Source organism: Sebastes fasciatus, chromosome 20, assembly GCF_043250625.1.
Source record: "Sebastes fasciatus isolate fSebFas1 chromosome 20, fSebFas1.pri, whole genome shotgun sequence".
NCBI classification, from domain to species: domain Eukaryota; kingdom Metazoa; phylum Chordata; class Actinopteri; order Perciformes; family Sebastidae; genus Sebastes; species Sebastes fasciatus.
Genome location: NC_133814.1, coordinates 13,506,320 through 13,533,945, shown reverse-complemented (window position 1 = coordinate 13,533,945; position 27,626 = coordinate 13,506,320). Strand labels below are relative to the sequence as shown.

General features: G+C 42.8%; 1 protein-coding gene across 10 annotated transcripts; it reads right to left on the bottom strand.

Moving 5' to 3' along the window:
* Positions 1–701: 701 nt before the first annotated feature.
* Positions 702–27,552, bottom strand: taok2b (TAO kinase 2b). Of its 10 annotated transcripts, none has more exons than XM_074619591.1 (21): positions 26,985–27,552; positions 24,475–24,513; positions 23,788–23,928; positions 23,103–23,174; positions 22,914–23,015; positions 20,890–20,935; positions 20,677–20,773; positions 20,154–20,267; positions 18,514–18,605; positions 18,243–18,336; positions 17,786–17,867; positions 17,066–17,233; positions 15,134–15,340; positions 13,883–14,166; positions 13,483–13,675; positions 13,179–13,307; positions 12,591–12,809; positions 11,730–11,969; positions 6,229–6,441; positions 4,419–4,601; positions 702–3,708 (listed from the first exon to the last, which is right to left on the bottom strand). In XM_074619591.1, exons 2-21 carry the CDS (start codon positions 24,475–24,477, stop codon positions 2,770–2,772), a joined length of 3,618 nt encoding a protein of 1,205 aa, XP_074475692.1. In that variant the 5' UTR covers positions 24,478–24,513; positions 26,985–27,552; the 3' UTR covers positions 702–2,769. The 10 variants fall into 10 exon arrangements, with proteins under 10 accessions (XP_074475692.1, XP_074475693.1, XP_074475690.1 ...); XM_074619592.1 differs by having other exon boundaries at positions 12,606–12,809; positions 13,498–13,675; positions 26,985–27,551; XM_074619589.1 differs by lacking the exons at positions 702–3,708; positions 4,419–4,601; positions 6,229–6,441 and having other exon boundaries at positions 9,055–11,969; positions 13,883–14,033; positions 14,067–14,166; positions 26,985–27,549.
* Positions 27,553–27,626: the final 74 nt, after the last annotated feature.

Here is a 27,626-nt window from a genome sequence, read left to right as displayed (position 1 = left end):
TCAACTACTTTTTCTATTTATCATTTGGTTCATAAAATTTAAAAAATAGTAAAAAGATAAATGTCATAATTTCAAAAAGCCCAAGGTGACATAATCAAACATAAAAAAAGGATGATATTGAAGTTTAATAAAAAAACAGCAAATATTCACTATTGAGAAACTGGAGCAGAGATTTTCTGGCATTTTTATTTGTAAAAATGCAGATTCATTTTCTGACGATGGACTAATCAATTAACTGACTAGTTGCAACACTTTAATAAACATCTTAATAATAAAGTACATCAAATCAAGACGAGTTAATGTGTTAATATCAATTTATTATCTTTTTTAAATTACTTTTTAAAGCACCCCATTTCTTTTCCAATACATGTGTTAAGACCCTTCTTCCTTCTCCTCCTCAGGCTTGGAAAAGCTTGATTTGGAATATTTAATAAGGATTTCAACCCTCCTCCCCCCCTCCGAAAACTCTGCAAAACACAGATCTGTGTTGCTTCTTTGTCTTCATCTTTCATCCGGGCGTGACGCAGGAACGGAGACTCCCTGCTCTCAACCACGACCTCTGACACGGACAACAACCCGTCTAAAAACACTACCACACCGATTTCCCACCCGAACACGAAGGCCGTCCCGAAGCCTGCCAGTCTTAGTTTATATAAGGAGTTTATGCATGCACTGAGATTCCAACCGAGCATAAAGTAGTAGGTTATACAGGGAATTGTCTTGAGCTGGTGTTTCTGAGTCATACAAACAGCAGGGTGATTATCTTTTTCACTTTTTTTTTTTCAAATAAAAATAAAAAACAACAAAAAAAAAAAATCCAGTTATTTCTGATGTCCTTCAGAAGCATCATGTGCACCATGAAACACTGACTGGTGTCTTTATCCGTGAGGACGGGCTGCTGCGGTCACTGCTGCTGTGCCTGCACAAGAGGGTGCACGTTCACAGCAGCTCAGTCGACGCCCGTCCTCCCACTTCTTCTTCTTCACCAGCTACACGCTGCACCTTTCAGCAGTGTCAACTAGGATTGTGCACGTCTCTCTTTGTGTCCTTTGAGAGCTTCTGTGTGGAAACTTATTTCCACGCTAAATACAAATAAATAAAAAGGAAAACCAGCATTTACATTCCAGTGCCCAATTGTAAATCTTTTCTTTTTTTTCCTATGAGAGTCCAGAGGAGGAGGTCAGAGTTCACGTGAATAGCGGGGTGTTGCTGCGGCAGGAGTGTCTTTTAAAATTGTTTTGTTTAAAACAAAAAAAGTGGCAATATAACTAGACTTTACCGCTCGACACACACACATGAATCATTAACGATTATTAATAATCCCTTATTAATAATCATTAATACCTTGAACACACACCATACCTGACAACAGTTTTATTATTTTTTTACAGTCAAAAGTGGGCCCTTTTTCTTCTGCTTCGCGAGAAAAATGTGAACATGATCACAACAACAATTACATCAGGATTAGTTATGGTAATATTGACACCTATAGAAAATGCGGTTTGGAGTTTGTCGCTCTAAATCTTGAATTCAATACTCATTTGAATATATCAAAATTACTATCATTATCTTTGTTACTCTATAAAACCAATGACTTGTTTTTGTTTTTTTAATATTCCCATAAATATGTACAGCAAAGATCAAAAAATGTGGGACGAGTGATCTTCAATGCCGGTGATACTCGGACAGGTACGGTACGCTTCAGATGTGGTTTGGTCATGTTTACAAATGCTTTTTTTTGTACATCTATCTCATGCATTGAAGTGACTCCCATAGACACCTATGTTGTTTAGATACTCAATATGTCATGGATGCCAGAAAGCTTTTTTTGTTTGTTTTTTTGTATTTTTACATGTTTCTCCTCGTCCCAGCTGCATTGTTAGAGTCTCTTGCCTTTACAAACATTCTGTTTTTAAATCTCGCGGTCATCAAATAAAAATTTTGATGGCACGACATCCCTTTAAGAACCCCTTAAAGGCATTGGTGACGTTCCAAGCAACTTGTTTTTGTGTTTTTTTATACACTTAATACAAAAGAAATCAACAATAAAAGGTGTTTTCCGATCCCCCCGCAGCAGCAGGCTGGAGACTAACCCATCTTTTGTGATTCTCCCACTTTTTTCCTGTCTGGAGCCGCAGTTACGGGTGCTTGCTAGATATATCTGGACGCTACAGACTACATACAAGTACATACACAATGCAAAAAAACACCTTTTTTTTCGTCCCCCTGTCCCCTCTCTTTCTCCATTCCGGCGTAGAACATCATAGAAGAAGACATGGCTGCCGCCCCCTCTCCCTCTGCAGCTCTGGGAGAACAAAAAGGGTAAAAATATCCCTCCTTTCACACTTGCTGTCTCACCTTTATACAGGCAGTAACAAAGATAAAAACATTAAACACAAACCTCCTCTTTTTTAATCTAATATCACCTTAATCCAGTGGTATTACAGGTGGTTACATTCCTCCCTCCCTCTTTTATACCTGTGAGAATGGGAGAAAACCTCTCTACCCACCCTGAGTCTAAAGGAGCAGAGTGCAGCTCAACATTGTCAGCTTGTCCTCTCTTTGCCTCTGATGCTGACTGATCTCTTGGTCTTACTGTGCGTTAAGAGGAAAGGGTGATATCCCTAAAAATCCTCTGCATTTCTAAGAGTAGAGATCAGCCCAAGGAAGGACGCAAGGCGAGGTGGCAAGCTGAGAGTATTGAGATGCAACCTGTGATAGCTACCTTCTTAAATCAAAATCCCACCCTTCGTGCTAGCACCCCGCCGTCTAAGAGTAGGAGAGGTGGGAGCCGTTAGAGATGTGTGAGGTGACCGAGGTGCTTCGGCTCAGGACGCCGTCGCTGCCCCCGGCTCCTCCGGGCCCCCCGGACGCCGTCCTCCTCAGAGGCTGGGGGCTGTTCCTCAGGGCCATCAGGCTGGGGGCGCCGCGCACCCCCAGCCCGGCGCCGGAGTAGATCCCCCCCTGCGAGGAGGAGGAGGAAGAAGAAGAGGAGGATGGGCCGGAGATGGAGGGAGGGGCGGGCGGCGGGGGAGGTAGCATGGCCAGGGACTGAGAGGAGGAGCGCGAGGGCAGGTGATGGGAGAAGGGCAGGGGGTGTGGGTGGGCCAGGTCGCCGCCGGAGCCTCGCACTCCGGCCCACTCCCGCTCCCTCTCCTTCTCCCGCTCCCTCTCTCGATCCCGCTCCCGCTCACGGTAGAGCTGCGGCGTGCTCTGGTGGTGGTAGTGCTGGGGCAGGTGGTGGCGCTGGTGGTGGGAGGAAGAGGAGGACGAGGAAGAGGAAGAGGAGGCGGAGGACCGGGACGAGTGGTGCACCTCCCTCCCGTCTCGCCCCAGCCCCAGGGCCAATCCCAGGGCGTGGGAGGAGGAGGACGAGGACTCGCTCCGGCGATCCCCTGCTCCGCTGCCGCTACCGATGCCGCTGCTGCTGCTGCTGTTGTGGCTGCGGCGGGAGTGCTGCTGCGGGGGCACGTTCTGCGGGTGCATGCCGTGGCTCCAGTGGCTGGCGGAGCGGGAGCCGGGGGGCGGGACGTTGGAGTAGCCCTGCATGGGGTAGGCCTCGCTGGGGATGCCCGTCAGCGCCATGTTACTGAAGCCCAGACGCAAGCTCTCGGAGTCGAAGGACTCGATCTCGCTGGCCTGCCGCTCCAGGAGGGTGCGGATGCGTTCCGAGCGCTCGTTCTGCAGCGACAGCATCTCTTCCTCGATCTAGCAAAAGAGCAAGAAAATACACAAGAAAACACGTCATTCTTGGAAAGTGAGGAGTGAGCGGAGGGGTACTCAGTTGGTTGCAATCTGCAACCACACCACTAGATGCCACCTAATCCTACACACTGCACCTTTAAATTGTAGCAGTTTTAAAAAGTATAAAATATTTTCCTAATCCAAGATTCAAGATTTTGCATTTCCAAAAGTGAAACTCTTTGGGAACTCATTTTAATTACTGCAAATCATGAGATTGAAAGTTCAGTCTTGACAAAAACAATCTCACCACAAGTTAGGGGCTGTTTTGGATCTTTCTTAGCAGATGAAGATACCCTGTTGTCATGTTGGAAATGTAGATGTTAAAACTTCTTTCTGAAGAAGATATGCGATATGATGAAAAGCTCCAGGGCATCTTCTAGGTAGATCTGGAGGTGGGATTGTTTTTTGCGAGCTGCTGTTTAAGAATTAACTTTCGATTTCAGTTTTTAAGGTAACATGGACGGAAAGTGTAACTCCAAGATCTTGTGATATGACTGAAAGCTCCAGAACAGTTCCTGAAAGGTGAAAACAATGTTATAGCTAACATCAGCAGTTACCTTTCAGTTTGCAATCTTCTCTGCGAGCCCAACTGGATTCCTAAAACTCACCAGAGGCTTTTACTACATTTTATGGAGCTTTGCTCTCATAGAAGGCGATTGCCAAAGGCCTCTCACCCTCTGCTCCAGAAGGGCGCGGCGGATGGACACCCTCTGTTCCAGGTCTTTGACCTCTCTGTCGTGCTGCGTGTCGGTGTGGATCTTGATCTTGCTCTGGTAGGCGTTGAGCAGCTCCAGCTCCTGCTGCAGCTGCATCCGCAGCACTTTGTACTCCGCTTCCTGGGTCTCATCCAATCGCAGCTAAAGAGACAAACAATAGTGAGTGTCATGAAAAAATGGATTTGGCACGATTGTACGGGCCACAGATTGTTCTTTAGTGTTGAGGAGAGTTTGACGAAGGTAAAGAAAAGAGCGGGAGATGCACAGAGAGAGGAGAGTGAGCTGCAGAGTTGTGTTAAATACCTGTTTTTTCTGGGTAGCTCAAGGATATGAAGCATTATCTTGACTATTCAGATATTTATCTAAATAAATCAGTATGATATTACAAAATGTTGCACAGCTACTTTGATCTGTGTGTGGAATGCCCGGCTCAAGGAAACAGATTACATCTTCATTAAAAAAAAAAAAAATCCAGTGTTTGTTTGACCTCAGGATTGAGTTTAATCAGTGAAACCTTCCCAAAGAGACTTTAACCACAGCAGGAGTAGATGCGCGGACAAACAAGGGCAGCAGGGATTTGGCTTACCGGGCTTACATGGCGCGCTGCCATGTGAGGTAATTAAAGAGGCACAGGGCGTTATGTGGCGGGAACGAGACATTTCGTTACGTCCCATCCTCTTCCTACTGGGTTTCATTCATTTAAAAGCCTGGGATTTGTGTGTGTGTGTGTGTGTGAGTCCCATGCTGACAGGGCAGTGGATGAGTTCAGAGTTTAGTGGAATGGGGAGGGGCTGAATCTTATATATGGGCATGTAACTGTACCGTACTTCGGTTATGATGCAGAATAAAGTAAAGCTCTCTTTAAAGAGATAATGTTTAATCCCTACGAACTATAAAGATCCACATAAACTATTTCTAAAAACTGGCATAACGGTCCTACTAGCTATAGTTAATAATAAACCTCAATACAGAGACATGATTGTTGTGCAAAATGAACCTTTATGGTCCACGATGCACAAAGGGCATTTTTTTGGAGTTAATTATTTTGATTTAACTGTTCAGTCTTCTTTTCTGTTAGTCTCACAAGAAAATACAAAATAGTTAACTCTCCAAAAAAGTTAAATACGTAACACTCCCCCTTTTCCGACAGCCCCAAATAACTTCCATACAGGTTGCTGCCATCTTCATGTCAAAGTAGTGTGACGCTAATATATATTGTAGGTCATGTAAAATGGCAACAAAGATAATCAAGGGGCTATTTAAAGGGGAACTCCACATCAAAGTTGGTTTAAAGGTCACTTGAATGTGTGGAATAATAATAATCGATTTTGATCCTTTTCTTTTAAACTGTCCATCTTCGATCCGACAATGTTACAGGAGAGCAATGCCAAATTGGTGGAGCAGTCTTTTAAAGATAAAATGGACTGTATGTAGACTTATTATGTGGCTGAATATCAGAGTCCTCAAGTTAAACACATTTTCTTTACAGTATTCTAACATTTATCCTCAAAACTAAGATTCATCAAAACTGAATTGAAATTGAGGGAAGAGGATGTTTTGGAAGAGGACTAGCACAGAACGGTTTAACCGTAGGGGAAACAGGATCATGTGGTATAAAACTGGGAAAAGTGGGTTTAGAGGATTAACACTGAGGTACCAGGAGGAGGCTTGTTGGCGGGCAGGCAGGCAGGGCGGCCCCCCGGGCCAGGCACAGCAGTGGTGGTGTGGTGCGAGTGTGAAATGAACGACGTCTCCTTGCCTTACTCACAGCCTGTGTGGACAGCATGTCATTGATGGAGTGGTCATACTGCTCGGCCAGGATGGCCAGCTTACGGGTCTGCTCGTCCTTCAGCCGCTTCAGCACGGCCTTGTGGTCCGACTTGGGCGTGTTCTCCAGCAGGTGGTTGCGCAGGGCCTTGTACTGGCGGGTTTGGATCTTACAGGTGTCCTGGAACTGACGCTTAATCTGCAGCTCTTTGGACTGGAGGAGAGAGAAGAGAGAAGAGAGAAGGAAGCAGCTGGGCTAAAGAGCTCCTGCGGTTTTATAAATGGACATGGAGATGGAGGTTAAACACAAAAAAAAACACAGCAAAAAATATAAATAAAATTGTGTATTTTTTTTTTAAAGAAATGTAACGACTTGCTATGAATTTTGTTAGCAGAATGACTGAAAAATGCTTAAAAGTATAAATACCTGTCAAATGTTGAATCTTTCACAGTGACGCCATCATGGCCAAAATGACACTCCGGCACACTAATTTTGTACACAAGTGTACATTGTTTTATGAAGGTCTGACAAATTAAATACATTCAAATATTAACGTTCTTTAAGGTTACGTCTCGCTGCTTAATTTGTATTATTAAAATAAACATTTTCAGTTATGGAATTTTGTAAATGCCGTAATGTAGCGCAGCACAATCTCCGATTGTCAGCAGCAACTCAGGAAATATACAGTAAACATTCACAAAATACTTTATATCTAGTTCTTTGCTAAAATCATAGGAGTCTACCGATATTTAATTCTTATAGAGGACCTATTACGCTCTTTTGCTTTTCCCCTTTCCTTTAGTTATGTAATTAAAAGGTCTGCAAAGTTACAAAGTCCACGCCAAACAAACCTTCTACAGTTTCAGAAAACATTAATACCTTTAGAACTAAAATATTAACAGACATGAGTACATTTGGATTGCAAATTGTTCCTTTTACAGAAATGTGATTAATCTAAAGTGAAAAAACGTTACTAAAAATAGATTTACAATGTTATGCAACCTTTTTCTTTTGCAAGTTATAATCCTTAAGAATTAATTCTTATAACATATCTTAACATATTCAGACACCTCTGTTTGATGACTCACATTTGAACATTTTGACTGCGAAAACAAAAGCGGGATGATTTTAAATAATTAATTTGTTCATTTCATGCATTTAAAATAAAATAACACAGCCTACTTGTGAGGCCTATGAATGATTATATACCCATCAGTTAACGTCCTTAAACATATTTCAACGTTAGATTAGAAATAGTCCTAAACAAAGTCACAGAACCTGTTGGCGTTTATGTTTGGTGTCTGTTTGACAAAGGGAAGGGGCACCACAGACGACAGCGGAGATAAAACGTGTGATGATACAGGAGGAGTGATGATAAACAAAAAGACGACGGGATCTTTCAATACAAAAAGACTGGCTGATAAATCAGGGGGAAAAAGTAAAGGAAATGAAGACGACGTGGTAATAATGGAAAACAAAAATCATAAAACAAACAAGACAATGATTTTCACACAAAAGAATTTATTTTTTTGTGTAAAGAAAAAAAAAAAAAATCTGAAAAGTATGACAAAATATTTCTCTATGCTTTTTGAGCACACAGCCAACATACAGTACGACCAACACTCATGCAGCTAAAATGAGAATAAAAGGACAACAAAATGGCTTTCCAAACAGGATGCAGTACTTATAAATTATAAATACTGCATAAATAAAATATATATAAAAAAAACTCAAGGTGATACAACTCTGTGGAAACACAACAAAACAGAATACAAACATGTAAACATACACAGAGGAACAGGAGATAACTGATAAATCAATGGCAAATAAGTTACATTCAAATAAAACAATGTTTGTTGTGAAACGTCTTTTTTTTTTTTTTTAAAGCTACACTTCTCAAATGCAGGTCACCCCAAAAGAAGTGCCCGACTTTTTTCTTCCCTCTGGGTCAAATACAGTTAAGATTGAGTTTTCCTACTCAGCAATATTCCTCCATGTAAATGGCTCAAATGTCGTCCTTCTGTGGTATAGTACAGTACACGGCTTTTTCCTACATTAAAAGCATTTATAGGCACTAATGCATTTTACTCATCTTAACCAGACTTCCCCTGCAAATATGCACATTTTAAAATTCTTATACTCTCAGGTCTAGGCATATTTTCTCCTAAAATTGGTTATTTTGACTTCATTAAATTAAATATACATATCAGAGCATTTTGGTGTTTCGGTCCTCAAAATTGCAAGAGCATGACATCAAAAACGGCGCTATTAACTGTCGAGTTTCTTTTTGGTCCGACTGAAGTAGAGCTGAAGTGATTAATCGATCGACAGATTAATTGTTTTTAAGCAAAAATAGTGAAAAAAATGCCAAATATTCTCTGGTTCCATCTTCTCAATTCAATTTGTTCCCTTTCATATATCAATGTAAACTGAATATCTTTGGGTTTTGGACTTTTGGTCAAACAAGACAAGATATTGGAAGGCATCACCTAGGTCCATACTGGCATTTTTTCATAATTTTTTTATGTTTCATAGGTTAAACCTTTAATATTGGCAGATTAATCATTAATGAAAATAACTGCCCTGAACTAAAGTGATCCGTTATCCCACATCTAGAATTTTCTTTAAATGGTCTTTGGGACAGTGCAAATTCAAAAGATGTCTGTTATTACTGGATATCTTCTTTTTCATATGATGGTGAACTTTCACATTCAGTAGTTGCATCAACCTTCGGACTTATTTTATGATTGCGTGTCGCAAAAGATTGTCTATATGGCTTCATAAAAATTAAGCATCATTGAAATCTTAAATATGTTTTTTAATTATATTATATTATACTTTCACTACTCCAAAGTATATCCTGCTTTCTTATGTTTCCATCCGTAAATTTAGGATATGTCACTTCACAAGAGACTTTAACATTTGTACAAACAGTTGTAACTAACTAGGCACTCAACTGCTGCACATTTATAGGATTATTAAGGGGGAAAATAACTAAATGTTTACATGGTAAATCATAAGAAGATTATTGCATAAAGCGCAATATCAATAGTATATCTAACTAGAATCTGAAAGATAATGAAAAATAATAACCAATGATGTGTTTCAATGATGAAACACTGAGCTGGATATGCTTATTGTTCCAGCTAAATGGCCCAAAAGTTTATTATTTTGAGTCCTGTAACGTCAGACCTTCCACTAACTATTTTCCACTTTGACTTCTAAACAGAGGAACTTCAAAATGATATCAAATGTCCTACAGTGGTCCCAGATATTTCTGTTCAGCTGTTTATTGCACTTTTATACCGACTGAGGGATAGTGTTCAGGTTTAGTGAATTCATTAGGCTTGTTTATTTCACAGTATTCAGCTTTGGGGAGTGAAATTATAGCCGTGACGCTACGCAACACTGTAATCTTTGTTCTAAGCACTGAGATAATAGTGCTCCCAATGAAATAAGACCACTATAAAGAAAAACAAATGATTGCACAAAACCGGTCTTAAAAATAACCATAAAAATCTTTGTCTTACAAATTAAGAGCAAAATAATAATAAAATTAAAAAAAAAACTTTTACAAAAAGCACAATAATGAAATCGTCACTGGGTTTGGTACAGTAGCCGTGGGTTCAGCTGCACGTTTACGTCTGCAGGGCCCGCTGGTTCAACAGTACGGCATGTTTGGATAAGCTTCAACAGCCAAAATCACTTTCAGCCAGTGCACACAGGTGTATGTGTGCAGGCTAAAATAGGTCTCATCTTTAAGAAATGTGACCAAAAACCAGTTTGGGAGTAACAAGAGAGACGTGTGGGCTCAAATCAAAAAGACACACAAATGATGGTTGAACAATAAAACAAAGAGCATGGTCATGATCACACTCACACACATACCACCAGCACGTTTCCCACTCTTTCCTTCAACTTGTCTCACACTCTTGCTATCTCCACGGACGGGCTTTCCCCCTGACAAACCTCCCAGATGAAGTTCGTCTCAACCCGCACTCCCACCTCGCCACCTCGTCACGAAACAACCTCTCTTCCCTCCTCTTTCTCTCCCTCTCCCTCCCCTCCCTCTCCCTCTGCCTCTTCTCTCTGACCTCCCAGGGCAGCAGCCGGGGCAGCCTGCTCGGGTACTCCTTCTTCAGGAGGCCCACAGTTTGGAGTTTGATCCGGACGCTGGGCGGCAGCTTTTTGAGGAGCTGCCCAGCAAGTTTTAGCACTATGGAGTTAGCGAGGTCTGCCAGGACGCCGAGGGGGCGTCTGCCAAAACGCTTCACCCAGAGAAGGCCCTTTGCCAAGGGAGAGGTGTTGCTGCAGCGAGCCTGATACTCTAGAGGCAAGCTCTTTAGGGGGACTGGGATTTTGGACTGGCGCCCGCCCCAGTTGCGCCCTGCTTTGGGGAACATTTCATAGAGGTTACGCTCGGCCATACCGCCGAGGACTGACTGGCACATGGCAAACAGGGGTCGAGGCAGGCGGAAAAGGACGCGCATGCAGAGGCGGTTGACTTTGCGGGGTGCGTGCTGGAAGAACTCGCGGGCCGGCCTGACAATTAGCACCACCACCAAATAGAGAGAGAGGAAGAGGGACGGAGAGCTGAGGAAGGAGGCTGAAATCAAAATCATGGGGATGTAATAAATCCCCAAACTGAGGGAGAGTCCTAAACTGAAGAGGCTGCTGGCCCAGAGGCTGAGCGACAGGTAGGTGGAGAGAGACAGAGAGCAGCACGAGCGGAGGAAGAGGTACGAGAAGAAGAGCGCCAAGAGGGCGAGCTCAGCGGAGAGGAGAACGGAGGCCACCGAGGGCAGAGGAGGCGAGCGGCGGAGGGAGAGGAGGAAGATGGAGAGGAGCAGCAAAGTGAGGTTGGAGGGCTGGGCGGCGGCGGAGAGGGAGAGGAGGAGGCAGATGGCGTGAGAGAAGAGTGAAGGGAAAGAAGTCTGGGCGGGGGGAGAAGGAGGGGGAGCGTTGGGGACGGGCTCCAGCTCCCCTGAAGCATTAGGGAAGTAAAACTCAGACAGCTCATCGATCACTCGCTCACGGAGTCGTCTCTTCTCTGGGGACAGGGATGCGATGAACTCTGATGGACAGCCATCGGCAACGCCCCTGCCCTCTTCCTCCTCTTCATCAGTGTCTACATGTGCAGTTTTACTGTCATCGTCCTCGTCCTCCCACTGCACTCCTTCAACTTCCCTCACATCTGTCCCCTCTTCACTGACCTTCCACTCCTCCTCATCAATTCCCTTCGTTTTATTCTCCTCATCTAACTCATCTATCCTGTCAACCACAGGGACACTCACACCTTCCATTCCTGTATAAGTTTCATCATCTTCAAATATTGCTCCATCGAGCTCATCCTCAACATCATACATCTCCTTAGCCACCACCTCGCCATCCCTCTCGTCCTCCCCCTCTACTCCTCCTGCCACCCCCGCCTCACTGTCCCAGACGCCGCTCGGCCCCTCTCCCTCCTCAGGAGACCACAGGCTCTGGGTGCTCTCACTCACTTTGAGGCTCTTGGGCTGCTGGCGGACCTCCACGGCGTGCTTCTGACGCAGCTCCTGCTCACGCCTCTTGTTGTACTCCATCTGGTTGGTGAGCTCCGTCTGGTGCTGTGTGCGGATCAGGTCGGCCCGCGTGCGCTGCACCAAACCCAACTGGCGGAACTCCAGCTCCTGGGTAGACTCGTGGTGACGGAGAAGCATTGCGCACTCCAAGTCCTTCAGAGTCTGCTTCTTGTTCAGCTCCTAGAGAAGAAAAGAAGATGATGAGGAGGCAGGAAGGATTCTGTAATATTATGAGGAGAGAAAATATTCTTCTCACAGATGTGAGGAGAATCCAAAAATATTTTACGATAAGTACATTTCTTATATATTTAATTTTAAAGATATTTTAAATTGTTAGTATCAATAATATATATATCATAACACACAATGGTGATTGAGCCTATGACCCACTGATGGAAGCCCTTGCATCTGCAGTATTACAAACTGGTTATCTGTGGCAACATTCCCAGGAAAAGACGACACTGTTTGGTTACCTTGCACGGCAGCTAGATTCTCACGATGTCACAAGATTGCACAAGAATTGTCTTTATATTCCCTTTGTCTTTGAAAGTTTGATCCAACTTGATGCAGGCTTTACTGTGTTGTAAAAGCCCAATAAAAGGTATATATTTGTTTAAATTCACTACCCGAAGATGATTTTGCTACCTGATAATGTAATTTACTGTTGAGTATGTCCACCTCCACGTCACTCAAAGAAAGCAAAGACCAGGGGACATCAAGACTGAGCTGTTTGAATCCTACAGGCTGCTAACAATAGGTTTTAGTAGAGTTGAATTGTTGATCCATTGAACATTGACACACCAATAAACCCGGTACCTCTCGGAGCAGGTCCTGCTCCAGATTGTGGCGTGCCAGCAGCATCTTCCTCTTGTACTGACGACACTGCAGCTCATAATACTGCCTCTGCCGCCGCAGCAGGCCGGACTCTTCCTCCGCCTGCAGCTGCTGCAGACACTCCTTCTGATGCACCAACCACTCTTGCTTCTCCCGCTTTGGTGTCGACTGGTTCTCGTTCAGTTCCTGGAGTGGAAACGAATTAAAGGCAATGAACAGAAAGTACAGTAGTAGTGGTGGTGGTAGTGGTGGTAGTAGTAGTAGTAGTAGTAGTAGTAGTAGTAGTGGCTGAATAGGCTGAAAGATCAATGCTGTTTGTATAGAGGTTCATTTTAGTTGCAGGGTAGTGGTGAAAATAAGATGGAAGTTACATTCTTTGTGCGTCTGTGAGACGTTGCATTAAAGTGGATAGTGACATTAGCAGCATCAGTAGTATGGTAGAGCTGATTAACAGCGGCCAATTTACAGGCAAAACAGGAGATGTCTTTCTATCCATAATTCTCACACAAATACTTTTGTGGTTGTCAGCTGACTGGTGACAAAACCTAGAAGCACCTCTTTGAGCTGCTCCTTGCGTTGTCGATACTGCCGTTTCTGGGACTCCAGCAGACCCGTCAACTCCTTCTTCTGCTGGGCCAGTATGTGCTGCTGGAACTTCTTCTCCTCAGTCAGGACTGCCTTTGTCTGGAAAAAAACAACTATAAATCAGGAAAATCTGTCTCAAATCTCCCCCTTTAATTTCTATGACTGTTGTGATGGTTTTTCTCTTCCCATTCATCCCACACCTCTGTTCAAGCCGTGTGCTTCTCGACATGTCTAGTTTTCCCATCTCGTTCTCCTCTCACTATCATTTACTCACCCTCCACCAGCTCACCTCCTTCTCAAGGATCGCTTGGTGCTTCTTTGAGAGCTTCTCTCCCTCCATTGAGAAGCTGTTCCTCTGATTCTCCAGCTCTTTGTCCAGTCTCAGCTGGTGTTCGTCCATCTCCGCCTTCAGCTTGTTCTCCAGGCCCATCAGCTGCTTCTGGTGCTGCCGCCGCATTCGCTTGTACCTGTGAGTAGACACGGGGCATGTTAGCTAGAAGGAAGCGCTCTGATTGACTTTATATTTCTTTCTTTGTTCTCTGATGACATTCAAAAGTTAGGGGTGTCCATTTTATTTCCAGGTTTAAAAAGTGTGGACTGTGAAGCCCTTTCAAACTGTAAGTATGATTAAGAGCTTTATACATACTGTATATGGCATGTATGCGTCATCTTACCCAGACATCTGCTCTCTCAGGGCCGAGCCCTGCTCATGTTCCTGGATCTGACGAGTGACGAGTGAGGCCGTCCTGATGGTGGCAAAATGATCTCTGTTTCGACGACGCCTCCCCCCTCCCCCTCCTCCTCCTCCACCTCCTCCTCCTCCTCCTCCCCCGCCCCCTCCCCCTCCTCCTCCTCCACCTCCTCCGACTCCGACGACGACGCCGCCACCGGCAGACGAAGCTTCTCGTAGTGGATCAACCTCTGGCTGATAGGGATCATCGTAGATGTTGTCATGGCTCTACATAGCGGAAACGGAGCAAAGGAGGAAACAGAAGAGAGGCAACGGATTTGTTTGTTGTAGTTCAAGGACTGGCTAGTCTTTTAACCAAATGTCATCCTAGTACTAAACATTAAATACAGGGGACATTTAACTACATTTGTGAAGATTCACTCAGTCCAGTCAGTCTGGTGAACTTGCTGTTGCGCTACGTGGTGATTTACTGCTTCTACTCTGTAGGTGGCAACACGGACACATCTACAGTGCATCTGCAGGTCTAAACTGGTGCTGCTATTACCCTCCATTTCCTGTAGGTGGTGCAAGTTTGCATGTGTAAAACTGGTCTGACAAGAATAGCTTGTCCGACTCCAGTATTTAAGTAAGACGGAGTGCTAAAAATTTGTGAAAATAAAGTTAAAGTGCTGTGAATCACAGGACAAAAACATAATAGAAAAATGTATGCTACCAATATCTTTACATAATTTACTCACTGATTTGATGCATCTTAACAAAATCTTTATTTTTATTATAATATTATTATTATTAGGGCTGTCCTTGTCCAAGGAAATTCTTAGTCGACTAATCGATCAGGTGATTTAATTGACAGATCTGTAAAAGTGAGTTTCTCCACAAAGAATCTCAAAATCTTGTTTTTAGCAGAGATGTGCTCAGAAGTTTCTTTGAAATAAGTCATTCAGCATAAAAAAAGCAAAAAAAAACGACTAATCGACTACAGAAATCTTAGCCGAATAAGACCAAACTACCGATTAGTCCACTAATCGACTACGAGGGGAGAGCCCTAATTATTATTATGATACAAGTCTTAGGAAAAGATATCCGGTTGGTTCCATCTTTTAAGATACAACCAACTCTGTGTGAAACTGATGGATATGGTGCCGAATGTGTCAAAGAGAGGTTTGGGAGGGACAGGAATATCACGCTCCTCCCCGACATACCCGCCCACAGACAGTAAACCATTTGGACTGACCAGGGGTTTGTGTAGGACGGAGCTGTTGGAGGTGACAGTGTGCTCTCCCTCCTGCATCATGGCCATCTCCCCGCTGTCGTCAGAGCCGTCTGCCAGGCTGTTGACGGAGCTGCTCTGGGAGCTGGCGCTGATCGACATGGACGGCAGAGAGTGGGAGCTCTCCATGCTGTTGACAGTGCCGGTGCGCAGCATATACTGCTCCACATCCTGGTGGAAAAAGAAAGAGAGGACGTTTTGTCAAAAAACAGTTAAAAGGTTCTGGGGAAAGACGAAACCTTTAGGATGGTTTCTTTACTTTAGAGTAGATTGAGCAGTTTATAGAGTACATAGACATATATATAAATAGACATACAGTATAATATGAAACCAACAGTAAGACACAGACCTACACTCTAGAAAAGTGCAGCCCCACATTCTCAAAATTCCTTCATTTCCTTTTCGGGGGAACAACCGACTGGAATTAAATGGTGATGGAGACAAAGGCCTTTGTATGGAGAGGAAGGGGCCCTAAGGTCACAATATATATTGAGAAAGTACAATACAAAGGCAGGATGTATGCTAAAACCAGCTGTTTTCTCATACAGACTCTGATACATGCTTCTTTCTCTTTAAAAATAAAACGGGTTTTGAAGGTTCGACTTCAAACAGGAACTCAGTTATGAAATGAGTTTGTGAAGGTTTGGAGTGGCATTTCCAATTTTACATGGACCACAACAAAATGTGAAGTAATGAACAAAAGTCTTTTCAAGTGTGTTTCAAGAGTCCTCGTTTCACGCTTGTGGTTAGCAGGAAATGTGACACAAGGCAACACAATGCACTACTTTGAGGCAACTTCACCGAAAATCAGACCATTCAAAACAATCCACTCTCAATGTTCCAATCTATATTGGTGCTGATCTGAGCATATTGGATCGGTATTGAAATAAAGCTGAACAAATGCGACCCTTTCATTACTGTACTCTACTGTGTTGCAGCACTGCTCTCATTTATGACAGCCAGGATTCTACTGTGCGTGCATTTCGCTCATATATGTGAGGGAAAACCAGGACTGTGATCAGGTTAGGGCAGTCAAAATTGGCCAAAAATTATGTTTGATTACTCCACATTATGTCCATGACACCGTGTCCTAACAGCGTGTGACCCGAGCAAGCGTCAAACAAGTTTGACTGCATTGTTTTCTAATGGATCGTCCAAACGGGCGCAGCGCATTTTGTGCTGAACTTTTGTCGGACGTCTCTATTCATTCCTTTTGTTCGCTTTGAAAACGCTCTAATGGACGAGGAACGGCTGATTCGTGAAGTTGAAATGAGGAATTATCTATACGATACTTCCTCATTTCACTACAAAAACCTAAATAAGGTGGCAGCTGGCTCAAGGAAGATCGCTTGAAAGTTTCCCTCTTGCTGTTGGCGATATTGTATGTCATTTCCAGTACATGTCACAATATAAAACGTGTGTTTCTTCTGTTCAATACAGTTGTCGGGTGTAGTTCGGTAGAAAGAAAATAGTTCCTTCATGAAACTGCTCACAACAAGGTCTGTGGATTATCTTGAGTAACCGGGTCATGATATCTGTAAAGAGACATTGCTGTTAAGTTTTTCAAATGTATTTTTTTTTTTGGTGCTTTGAGCTCCACAAGCCGAGTCCAACATTCTGCAACTCACACAAAAAACAATCGAGATTGATAAATAGCACTACAGAGGAAAACTATGTATTTTTGATTTTGGGGTAAACTGTACCTTTAAGGTAAATATAAATATCAAATCGGACTCGGTATCGGCAGACCAGACGTCCCTAGTTAGTAAATTAAAAGCTGACAGCCAATAGCAGCCAGTATTTATCCATCAGTCACTGCGTCTCTAACTTCACAACTTCCCTTTTTTTTAACGTCACTTCTCCCTACAGCTTCTTCCTCCTCTGTCCCATTATTACCTCTTCCTCATCGCCTCCTTCTGGTGCGGGACCGTTGTGTGCCTCGTGGAAGAGGATTTTCTTCATTTTCCGGTACTGAAGGTTGTCCAGCTCGCGCACAGCATCCTTGGTGCGGGCGATCAGGTCCATCACAGCCGTCATGGGGCGCTCTCTGCATAGGAAATGGTGCTGGGAGGATAGAAGAGTTACGAGAGCTGGTGAAAAATGTAATATTCACAGGATCTTTAGTGTACATTAGTATTAACCAACGTGAAACCTACATGGGGGTTGGGGTGCTAGTTTTGGGGCGATTATTGTTAAGATTTTGTTTTATTCTGGGATTCATTTTATCAACCAGAATAAATTGCACATCCCTTTTTCCCCTGATATTTTCCTTTGAAGTTAAGGGAAAATTAGGCAAAGGCAAATTATTTGATTCCCCAACAGCAACAAGCTGATCTGCTTGTTATGCCAGCGCAGGTTTGAGCCAACTGGAAAAGAGACTACCATAGTATTTATTAACACTGAACAGCTGGTTGTAACTGAAAAGAAAGGGGAGCAATTTAATCTTAATTTACTAATTCAATTTGAACACCTGGTGTACAAAAACAATTAGTCCCTTGGCTAAAAGCTCTTCTTATTCAGATTTCCTCTTGCTTGATCATAAAGACAACCCCTAACAAAGAGATGATCACACGTCTCCGCCTCCCTTCATGTACAACATCAAACAGCACTTTGTACCTTGAGCAGCACATCAGAGGTAGGTCTGTCCTGGGCGATCTTCTGCAAACAGGAGTCCACAAAATTGCGGAAATAATCTGACCTGAAAATGATAAAATTGTCATTATAAAACCAGCATTCACATTGTGATGTTATGATAAATGAAAGCAGCTTGTAAATGTTGTTCTAACTGCAATACAGATCCATGAAGTTAATTTAATTTCTAAATGTTTAATTCCTTCATCGGTACTTTGTCAGCCATGTTATTTCTTCCCCCCCACCCCTTGTAGACTTCCTGGCAATGTGTGTAAAATTATAAATTCAATCAATCCTCCATCCTTTGAAAAACATTACGTTGAGAGAAGCTATTTTATAAAAGCAACATGTATAATATAATCTCAAGCAACATAAGAAAATGCTCCTCTTTGCACATTTAAATCAACAACAAAAGTCTTATTTGACTTTCACCGACTCTCACCAGTGATTAGACTGCAGCACAGGGCTCTCATTCTGGGCGATGTGGTATAAGGCACTCATCGCATTCATGTTGAACAGAGGAGGCTTCCTTTCCGCTAGAGAGGGACAAAGCACGACATTGCGTGACAGAGAGTGGCAGATAAAGAGCAAGAACAAAAAAACAAAAAAAAAAGAAGAGAGGAGAAAGCAAAGAAAAGGGTTAGATGCTTTCAGCTTTGTGAACACATAAAAGAAAAAACACACTTGTGGACCATTTTACGGCCATCTCTTACCCAGCTCTATGCAGGTAATGCCAAGTGACCACACATCCACTTTCCCGTCGTACTGACCCTCGTCCATGGCCAGGATCACCTCGGGGGCCATCCTGCATGGAGGATACAATAAAGCAATTCAGCCATTTCCATCTCTTTTCCTTTTGATCCTGGACCAACAGAGAACACCACCTCAGGGCTCACCGTCATCCCCACGTCTACGCCACATGAATAGACACGAGGTTAGGCTGCTTCATGTACAATAACAACAACCTGTAGCTGATCAACAGTCGAGTCTGATGTCCTTATTCAGGAAATATGCAGGTAGTGCCGAAAGGATTAGTTAACTGACAGTAAAATACTTAACACTTGTTCAAATATATAAATATAAATAATGGGTAAATAAACTTCAGTGTTTCAATGAAAAAAAAACACTTTGGGTTCTCCTGACTCTAAACTAAAGGCTCAGTTACCAGTTGTTCAAGTTTCAACTGCTTTCAATGAATTTGAATCTGACTTTCAGGCAGACACACCTTGTTGGAAGCTGTGACAATAAAATAAGCAGTCAGCCGGAGGCGAGTAGTCGGCTATTTGGTGTATTGCAAATAAAACTGAAGCTACCCGCAGGCCTAGATACCATCAGGGCTGAGAGGAGAAAGGTGTTTCTTTTTGTGATTGAGCTAAAGGTAATCATTAAAGAAGTAAAGAAAAACTAATGAGATTTTAATATCAGAATACATTTTTCATTTCACTTTGACTTAAACGTTAACGAGAGGGTGGAGCTAAGTACAACCGAATGCTAACATTTATAAGCAACAAAAACACAACTCCCAGACCGGACAACGCCGTGGTAGCGACCTGTCGATCGCAAGGTAGCCACACCTTAAAGCATCCCCTGCTTTATGGTCTATTTGACTATAAATGGGACCATAATTTACTAAATGAACATCATGCTGTATTGAAGACTTGAAACTAGCGATTGAGACCATAAACTCATGTTTATAATGTTTACTGAGGTAATAAATCAAGTGAGAAGTAGGCTCATTTTCTCATAAAACAAAATCAGACCAAGAGGTTGCCCACTGGTCTCTCTAAACAATGTCAGATCTGAACTAAGTTACTGCTAAGGAGAACAAAACATTTCCAACTGCTGCTGCTTCACATTAAAAGCAATCAACTGTCGAAACATGGGGAGGCTTTTATTGTGTCACAGAAAGCGCAATGTATTTGTCTTTGCGGTTAACGCTTACTGCGATTGTTCCTCAAAAATGTATTCATAAAACAAGACAGCGGTCAGTTCAAAGTAGCTGCTCAACGAACGTTTGCTGCTAAGAATTCTAGGATCTGTGGTATTAAACCGTGCTGTTGCCACAGTAACTAGGTCTGTCTCCAAATCAACCAGGACGTGACTCTTGAGGATTACAACTTTAAAACCGGCTTTCAGGAATATTAGGGTACAGGGACATACTTATAGGAGCTTAAGAAGATCAGGGGGGTTGATGACAATGTCTGTTTGGGAAAGCTGGTGAATACAGACGTGAGCAAGGTGCGAGCTTTGCTGGATCATAATTTGGGGCAATTCTTATGAATTCACAAGGAGTAGCTGTCATCATCTCATGACGAGGATGACACTGTTATTATTAATATCTCAGATGTCTTACCAGTAAGGTGTTCCCACGAAGGAGTTGGCTGGGGCAACGATGGAAGCAGAGCCAAAGTCTCCCAGTTTGACCTGGCCTGGCTCTGTTAGCAAGATGTTTCCTGCCTTCACATCCCTGAGAGAGAGAGAGAGAGAGAGAGAGAGAGAGAGAGAGAGAGAGAGAGAGAGAGAGAGAGAGAGAGAGAGAGAGAGAGAGAGAGAGAGAGAGAGAGAGAGAGAGAGAGAGAGAGAGAGAGAGAGAGAGAGAGAGAGAGAGAGAGAGAGAGAGAGAGAGAGAGAGATGATCACATAACAGAAAATGACTGGTCAGGAAAATCATGAGGAAAACAAAATAAAGACATATGAGAGAGAAAATGTATTATGTGTTGCTGCACAGTGTGTGAGCACAAACACCGTTGCATAAGCTCCTCTTCGGCAGCACAGTTTGTGCTTTCTCTCCTGTATTTGTTTTGTCTCTTGTCAGAAGAAGTGTGGAGGAGGAGAGCAGAATAAGTACAGATAGTGAGAAAAGGAACAGGGGTTACCTGTGAATCATGTTGTGAGAGTGAAGATACACCAATCCCTGCAATGCACCATGGGTTATGGCAGCTATTTCTACTTCCTGGAGGGGTTTCTTGTGGACTGGGAGAAGAGAGGTATTAGGAGATATCAGGCTTTGTTTATGTGAATGACTGAAGTATAATTAACTCATTAGTGTTAATCTTAATTAATTAATGTCTCTATTATTTCCTACTTACCTTCTAAGAGGTCAGAAGCTGAGCCCAAGCAGTACTCCATCACCAGCTAGGAGACACACAGAGGGTGGTGTTAAACTGCATGCTTCTATTTTAGGGAGCCTAACCCAGGAGCACACTTCATGTTAAGGACTTTTTCACACTTGACCCGAATGGAAAAGTGTTTTTATGGACCGGAGGCAGTTTTCCCTGAGAGTTCAGTACAGTACAGTTATTTAAGTGCGAGAGCTGTTGTTGGACGAAGGTACAGCCTAGAATAGTGTTTTAACACCACCACTAACACCTCAAAATGGAGGTAGAGACATCGGATGTAAAAGCTACCTCCTCCACATAGCAGAAGTTGATTATGGTCACTAGCTAAATTTGTCCTATTAGCGTTATCTGTCATTATGTAGGCTATAGTAAGAATACAGTACCATATTATAGTTCTTAGAAAGAAAGTAAATCTGAATCGGCAGGTCAGACTTAAAAAAGATCTGAATCGGCCACCGCAGCAAGTTTCCCACTTTTTAAGGAACTCTGGAACTAAACCTGCATTTCAGCCGGAGGAACCAGGGACTAGATCTGGTTCCTGTACAATAGTTCCAGGTTCTGTTGGTTCTGAAAGATTCGGGGCGGAGTGTCCAGGACTGACCGTCCCTGCAGTAGGCTTGTCGTGGTTGTCAGTGTTACCGGTGTTACACAGTGGTCGGGCACACACCGATTACATTACATACCCACTGCTCCCACCGTCGTTTTGCTTGTTTTTATAGAAATAAAACCCATTTAGTTCATTTTGGCGTATCAGCGCTGTGTTATCAATACAAAGTCGGACGACAGATGCTACAAACTGACAGTGAATGCATCCATACAGAGTCTCAGCACAGAGTGGCAAGTGTCATATTTCATACACACGGGACAAGAGAGAGGATAAGACCATGCGAAGCAAAAACCAAAAGCGCCTATTTGGCAATATTTCAGATTTAAACCCAATGCTATAAGAGAACCATAACGTTAACAAGGCAATCGCCGCGCGGAGGACGGAGCGGTGGGAACCTGCTGCTCCGCAGCGAAAGCTGGACCGGAGAGGCCAGACACACAGCCACCCGACGTTAAAGATCAAATTCAACGCGCTACATATATTGACCGTCATCTTTTCTTGTAAAATGTCCGGTGTAATCGGTAACACCAGTGTTGTCACGAGTTTATTAACCAGTGGGAAAATGTCCTCACCGTCACATCCCTACCCTGCAGACATGGCAACAGACTGTGGCAACTACAACTTGCATACCACTTCATAGACAAAAATAGGAAGTAGTAGGCGGCACTAGTATTGATATGACGAGGGGCCGACGTTGTTTATTACTGTTAGAATCAATGTTAGGCTTTTTTTGTTCACTTCCCAACTGAGAGAGGAAGTGAATATGAAAGGGGTGCGAGAAAAAAGCCAGTAAAAAAACTTGTTTTGATAATGGTTTCATGGTGGTAATGCCATAAAGCAGAAAAATAAATAACCATCAAACACTCACAGATGGTTTGCTGTGGAGACGGGCGTTCTGGAGCCATGCAACAATAACTAAAAAGAACAACATGATGACTCTATGTTGTAGTTTCTCCATGTCTGGAAATTCAAATGCTGCCATTCTTTTTTAATCTATCATTGGACTACCTTGTGGTGGAAACCCAAACAGGAATGCGCAAAAAGGGAACTTTTAGTTTCTAGTTTACTTCCCGAGTTTAGTTTCTGGAACGTTTTGGTCGAAAGAGACCATTAGTGGTGCAAATATTTGCACTGAAAATGCATGTTGGGTGACAGTCTGCATTGACAGGAATCTGTTTGTTTGAAAGGGGCTGTTGAATTGTGTCTTGCCACGCTGACAGGCAACACTTTTTCATCTTTGTTTTATAGTAATAGCATTACCAAACTGTGAAGCACCTTCTGTACATACAAATGAATGCATTTCATAAATGTGACGTAGACGGCGCACAAAACTGCCGTAGATGTGTATTGTGGTTAGAATTTGAAACATGCCTAAAAAAAAACTCACCCATGCTGTGTGCTCTCTCAGGTAGCAGCCGCGGTACTCAACCGTGTTGGGGTGGCGCAGTTTCTGGAGGAACTTCACTTCCTTGATGATATCCTGCCATTTCTGGAACATCAGCAGAGTCACAATGAGCAAACCTGACTGATAAACTGATCTCAAATCTGCGATAGATGACAAATTAGAGAGATTTACCTCATTGGACTGTTTGCCACTATAGGACATCTTCTTGATGGCCACCACCTCATTTGTGCGGATGTCATGGGCCTAGTGTGGAAAGACGATAAATTACTTCTTTCAAGTCTTCTTCAATGCTTCCCTGCTTGAGAACTCTGGGATTAATCAGCCATTTCTACGTCAGACCCAACAGAGAAATCACTATTACATAAAACAAGGATTTCTGCTGAGCCTCCTTCCCTCTTCTCTCCCGTTGATCCCTTCATCCATGACTAGCTCCTCTTCTTCACCCTTCATTAAACAGAGCTTTTCATCCACCACTTGTGAGTTGTCCTTTGTCCTTGACACCTCGCACCATGTTTATACCTTCTTCTTCTTGTCTCCTGCCTCCTTTCATCTTCACCCTCCTCTCTAACAGACACCATCTCTGTCAGCTACTCTCACAATTGTCTGTCAGCTACCCACCTTTTCATACCATCGACAACTTTGACCCCGGCTAGATTCACCACAGTGACTACATCTCAATGATGGGGAAAAAGCAGCTTTTTTAATTTGATCTATGCCGGGTTTTTTGGGGGATTGTTTTGGTCTATATGATATCAAAAAATAGTGACAAACTTCCATCTCGATCATAAGATAGATGAAAAGACAGCAAATCAACACATTTTAGAAAATATTGATTTCCATTACTAGTACAACTTACGAAGTAGACTGCTCCGAAGCTCCCATGGCCGATCTCCCTCAGGTCCGTGAAGAGCTTCTCAGGGTCATCCCTGAAGAACAGCTCAGCCACCTCCGGGTCCTTCAGGCTCCCGGCCCGCACACTCGCTGGCATGGCCAGCGCCTGGTGAGCGTGGAAGAGACACACTGGGTGAGCGTCTGCTATTTGGAAGGATTACCAACACAACACTGTTGGAAACATGAGCCGCCTGGGAAATATGGTCACTGACTTCTCTATGCACGTTATAACCTTACACTATTAAACACATCTATTTTTATAGTTATGCACTGTGTACGTGTGTTTTGATGTAGCTTAACCAATTTGTTTTAAATATCCAGTACTCGTAGATATCTATTGGTTTGCTAGTCATAATTTTTTAGGGTCGATTCACTTAGGTTTATGTGTAAAAAGCGTATCCTGCTCTACATCTGCATTTAAACTGTCTAAGACTACAAAAATGCAAATCTGTGTTGGCTCATATGGATGGAAAATATCAAAGTGCCTGTCAGCTTCAAATGGCCATCCATCCACCCACCCATTCATTCATCCATCATCATCATCCATCTGTCTCTCCAGCAGAAATATAAGGCTGAACAATACTGGCAAAACTTGCTGTATTCATTGTATTTTTTACAATTAACATTGCAATATTCAAAAATAGTTAATTACCATAATTTCACCAGAAGCAGTATATGCAGCGTTTAGATCCTGTGGATCCAATAGGAAATGAGAAAGAAAACAATACCAGTTTTTGGCACCACATAATATTTTTTAGAGATCAAAATATCTTAAAATGGCAGATTGCAGCATTTATTTCCTCAAGCCATTACTTTATCTTTCTCCCTCGTGTTTAAGTAAGACTCAAAAATAATTCACGTTTGTTGTACGCTAAACAAAACAATCCTCTGTGACAATTTTTGACTGGTCCTTCACCAGCCCGCACACCCGGCCATCGCAGGTAGACAGCGCGCGTGTGTAACCAGTAAAACACAATAAAATCAGGCTAAATAACCAGGTAGACTAGACGGCTTTGTCTTTAAGATTAGCTTAGATATGCTGACATTGTAATGTTGATGCTAAAACAATAGTGTTCAGCCCAACATAAACATATCAACTAAAGTTGAGGTCATGAGGAGAACCAGTATTAAATGGATATACAGTTACAGTACAGAATATTGTCCGAACGATACTGGATTTCTGAGGCTGATACCGATATTGATATTTGGGAATTTTAAAAATCAGATGACAATATATCTGCCGATAGTGTTTTCTTAAGATAACCATCTAATACGGATCACATTTTTTTTTTTTTTTTTTTAAGAACTGTGACAAACATTCATGCTGAGCAGGTAATTTTACAGCATTAGCCTGGCTGATGTTCGATGTATCGTCTAGCTCTAGTACAGAAAGACGTCTCTCTGAAAAGCATCAGGCCAAAGATCACAGGGTAAAAGTAGAGTGCCAACCAGTGTAGCAGGCCCATGATTTCCCTATCATGTTTTACCTTTGTTAAGCACCACTACAGTTTGATATCTCTCTGAAAAGGTCATCAGAGGTTTCCTGACTAATTATAGAAATATAACCAAAGGAGTGATGTTCAATGGGAAACAGCACTGAGGGACACATTCCTGTAATAAATAATTGGCTGTTAGAAATTCAGATTAGGATATGATCGGCTGAAACTGGTCATTTTTGACAGGCAATATAATAACACTATATACCCTGACACAATGGTCATGCGTGGTGTTTGACAACTTCTAAAATCCAGCAGGAGAAGATATCGCCTTTAAAAATACTGACACATAGCTCCAATTATTTCAAATGATCTTGTTTACAGTATTTTGTTTCTAAATTAGTTGGTAAGTTTAATTTCCTTTGCATTGGAAATCAAAATGATTAGTGATTATTAAATTACTGCACTGTGATTACCATACTAGATGTGGGCTACTAAAGAAGATCTACATAACACCACATCATTTTACTTGGTGTCACAGCTATTTTTAAACCCAACATCACATCATTTTTTGCAGGTACAGCTACAGAAAAGACTTCTTTTGCAGTGAGAAAATAAAAAAACATTTGATCGGCGTTTGTGTAATAGTTTTCCATTTTAAAAAGAGGAGAAAGATATTGAAACTCACATTATTCCTAATATATTTGAACTGTACATACTGTATGCTTATAAGTGTGGCTATAGTGCAGGCAGCAGCAACTCCTCATTTGTGTGATGCACCGTCTGTCAAGTTAACAGCCAGGCACGGGGTATATCATGGGACATTAGGATCTTGACAAAAAGGTTAATGTGGAAATGTAACACATGCTCCATTATATATTATTTAAGTGGTCAGTAACTGAACAACTGGTCCTTCATGTCAGTATTTCCACACACTTCAAAATGAACATGCATCAGATGAAAGGTTCCTTTCAAGGCCATTTTGCTACTGTCGAAAGAGGAAGCATGTGGTTCCCTTTGAAAATGAGAAGTTCTTTCAATCTTGCAACCTAAAGCCTAAAGCAAGCTCCCAAATCTATTTTTTTTACAAACCCATCCATCCATACCATACTCATCCCAGACAGACACACATGAAGAGAGAATTGTATGGTTTCATTCAAGCTTATATCACCAACCTACATGCAAATTTGACACCCTGGGAGCACCCTGGGAATATTCTGGAAAATGTATATTGTCCTTTGGTTGGTGAGACAGAGAGAAGTAGTTAGGAGCTTGCCATAATGTACAGTAGTGTGCAAGATTATATCACCAACCTACATGCAATTGTACACCCTGGGAGTGCCCTGGGAATATTCTGGAAAAAACAAAATGTATATTGTCCTTTGGTTGGTGAGACAGAAGTAGTTAGGAGCTTGCCATCATGTACAGTAGTGTGCATCCCAGCTGAGCAAGACTAGATGGCTTTTTGTGCACTTGGCTGGTCAATTAGGCTATCTTTGCTCTAGTTAGCTCAACCAAAAGAAGAAATGCATGCCATGTATTCAAACAGTGGACAACAACAACTCAAAGGCTTGACTGGGTGTTCAGGGCTGCAGGCCAACAACAAGTCTACATGGTCAATGTCTGCAGGATGTGAACATTAATAATGCTTCTTCAGCCTGCAAAGAGAGAGACAGACAGAGAGGCGCATACTTTAGCATGCTGAATGATTTATAACATGTCTTACCGTGGCTTATGGGATCCACTGTAGCTAGCTCAAGAGCTAGCTAACCGGCCTGGATGGAAAATATTGCTCTCACTCCCCTTTTTCCTCTCTCCACTGCTCTGGTGTCTATTCAACACGAGCAAACCACAGTGTGTCTGCAGATGCTTTTACTTAAACTCCTCTCCATCCTGATGCTCTCAGTACATTGGACTAGGCTAAGCACGTCTGCACGACTTGACAGGAGCCAGTCAATTAAAGTGACAGCTCGCTGACTGACGCCTGCCAGCTACAGAAAACCAGAGGCTAGCTCTCTGGCTAGTTGCTGTTAGCAACCAGCTCTAGCTAGTTGCTGTTAGCAACAGCGCTCACTAAATAACGTTAACAACAGGAGAGATACCCGGGAGGGTTTCATAGAGGTATTAATGACTTAGTGTCCACGGGTCCGCTCCGTGTTCCACTTTGTGCTGTCATTACGTTAGTTGTTGTCGGTGAATTTCATCTCCGGTTCGGTGTTTTCCCCATTTTGCTCGACTCTCTCTCTCTCAGCCGTTTTTTGTTCAGGACTTCATGATGGCGGAGCCGCGGAGCGGGGCGGGAGCCGAGAGGAAACCGGAAGTGAGCTTCTTCTACGCTTCATAAAGCGGGCAGCACGTGAGTGTGCGA

Excerpts from the sequence above, each read along its gene's own strand:
- taok2b (XM_074619582.1), bottom strand. Across the intron at positions 23,016-23,102 it reads GTGGCAAACAGTCCAATGAG|AAATGGCAGGATATCATCAA; the intron begins GTAAATCTCTCT and ends CTGATGTTCCAG. Across the intron at positions 17,868-18,242 it reads GTGCTGCAGTCTAATCACTG|GTCAGATTATTTCCGCAATT; the intron begins GTGAGAGTCGGT and ends TATCATTTTCAG.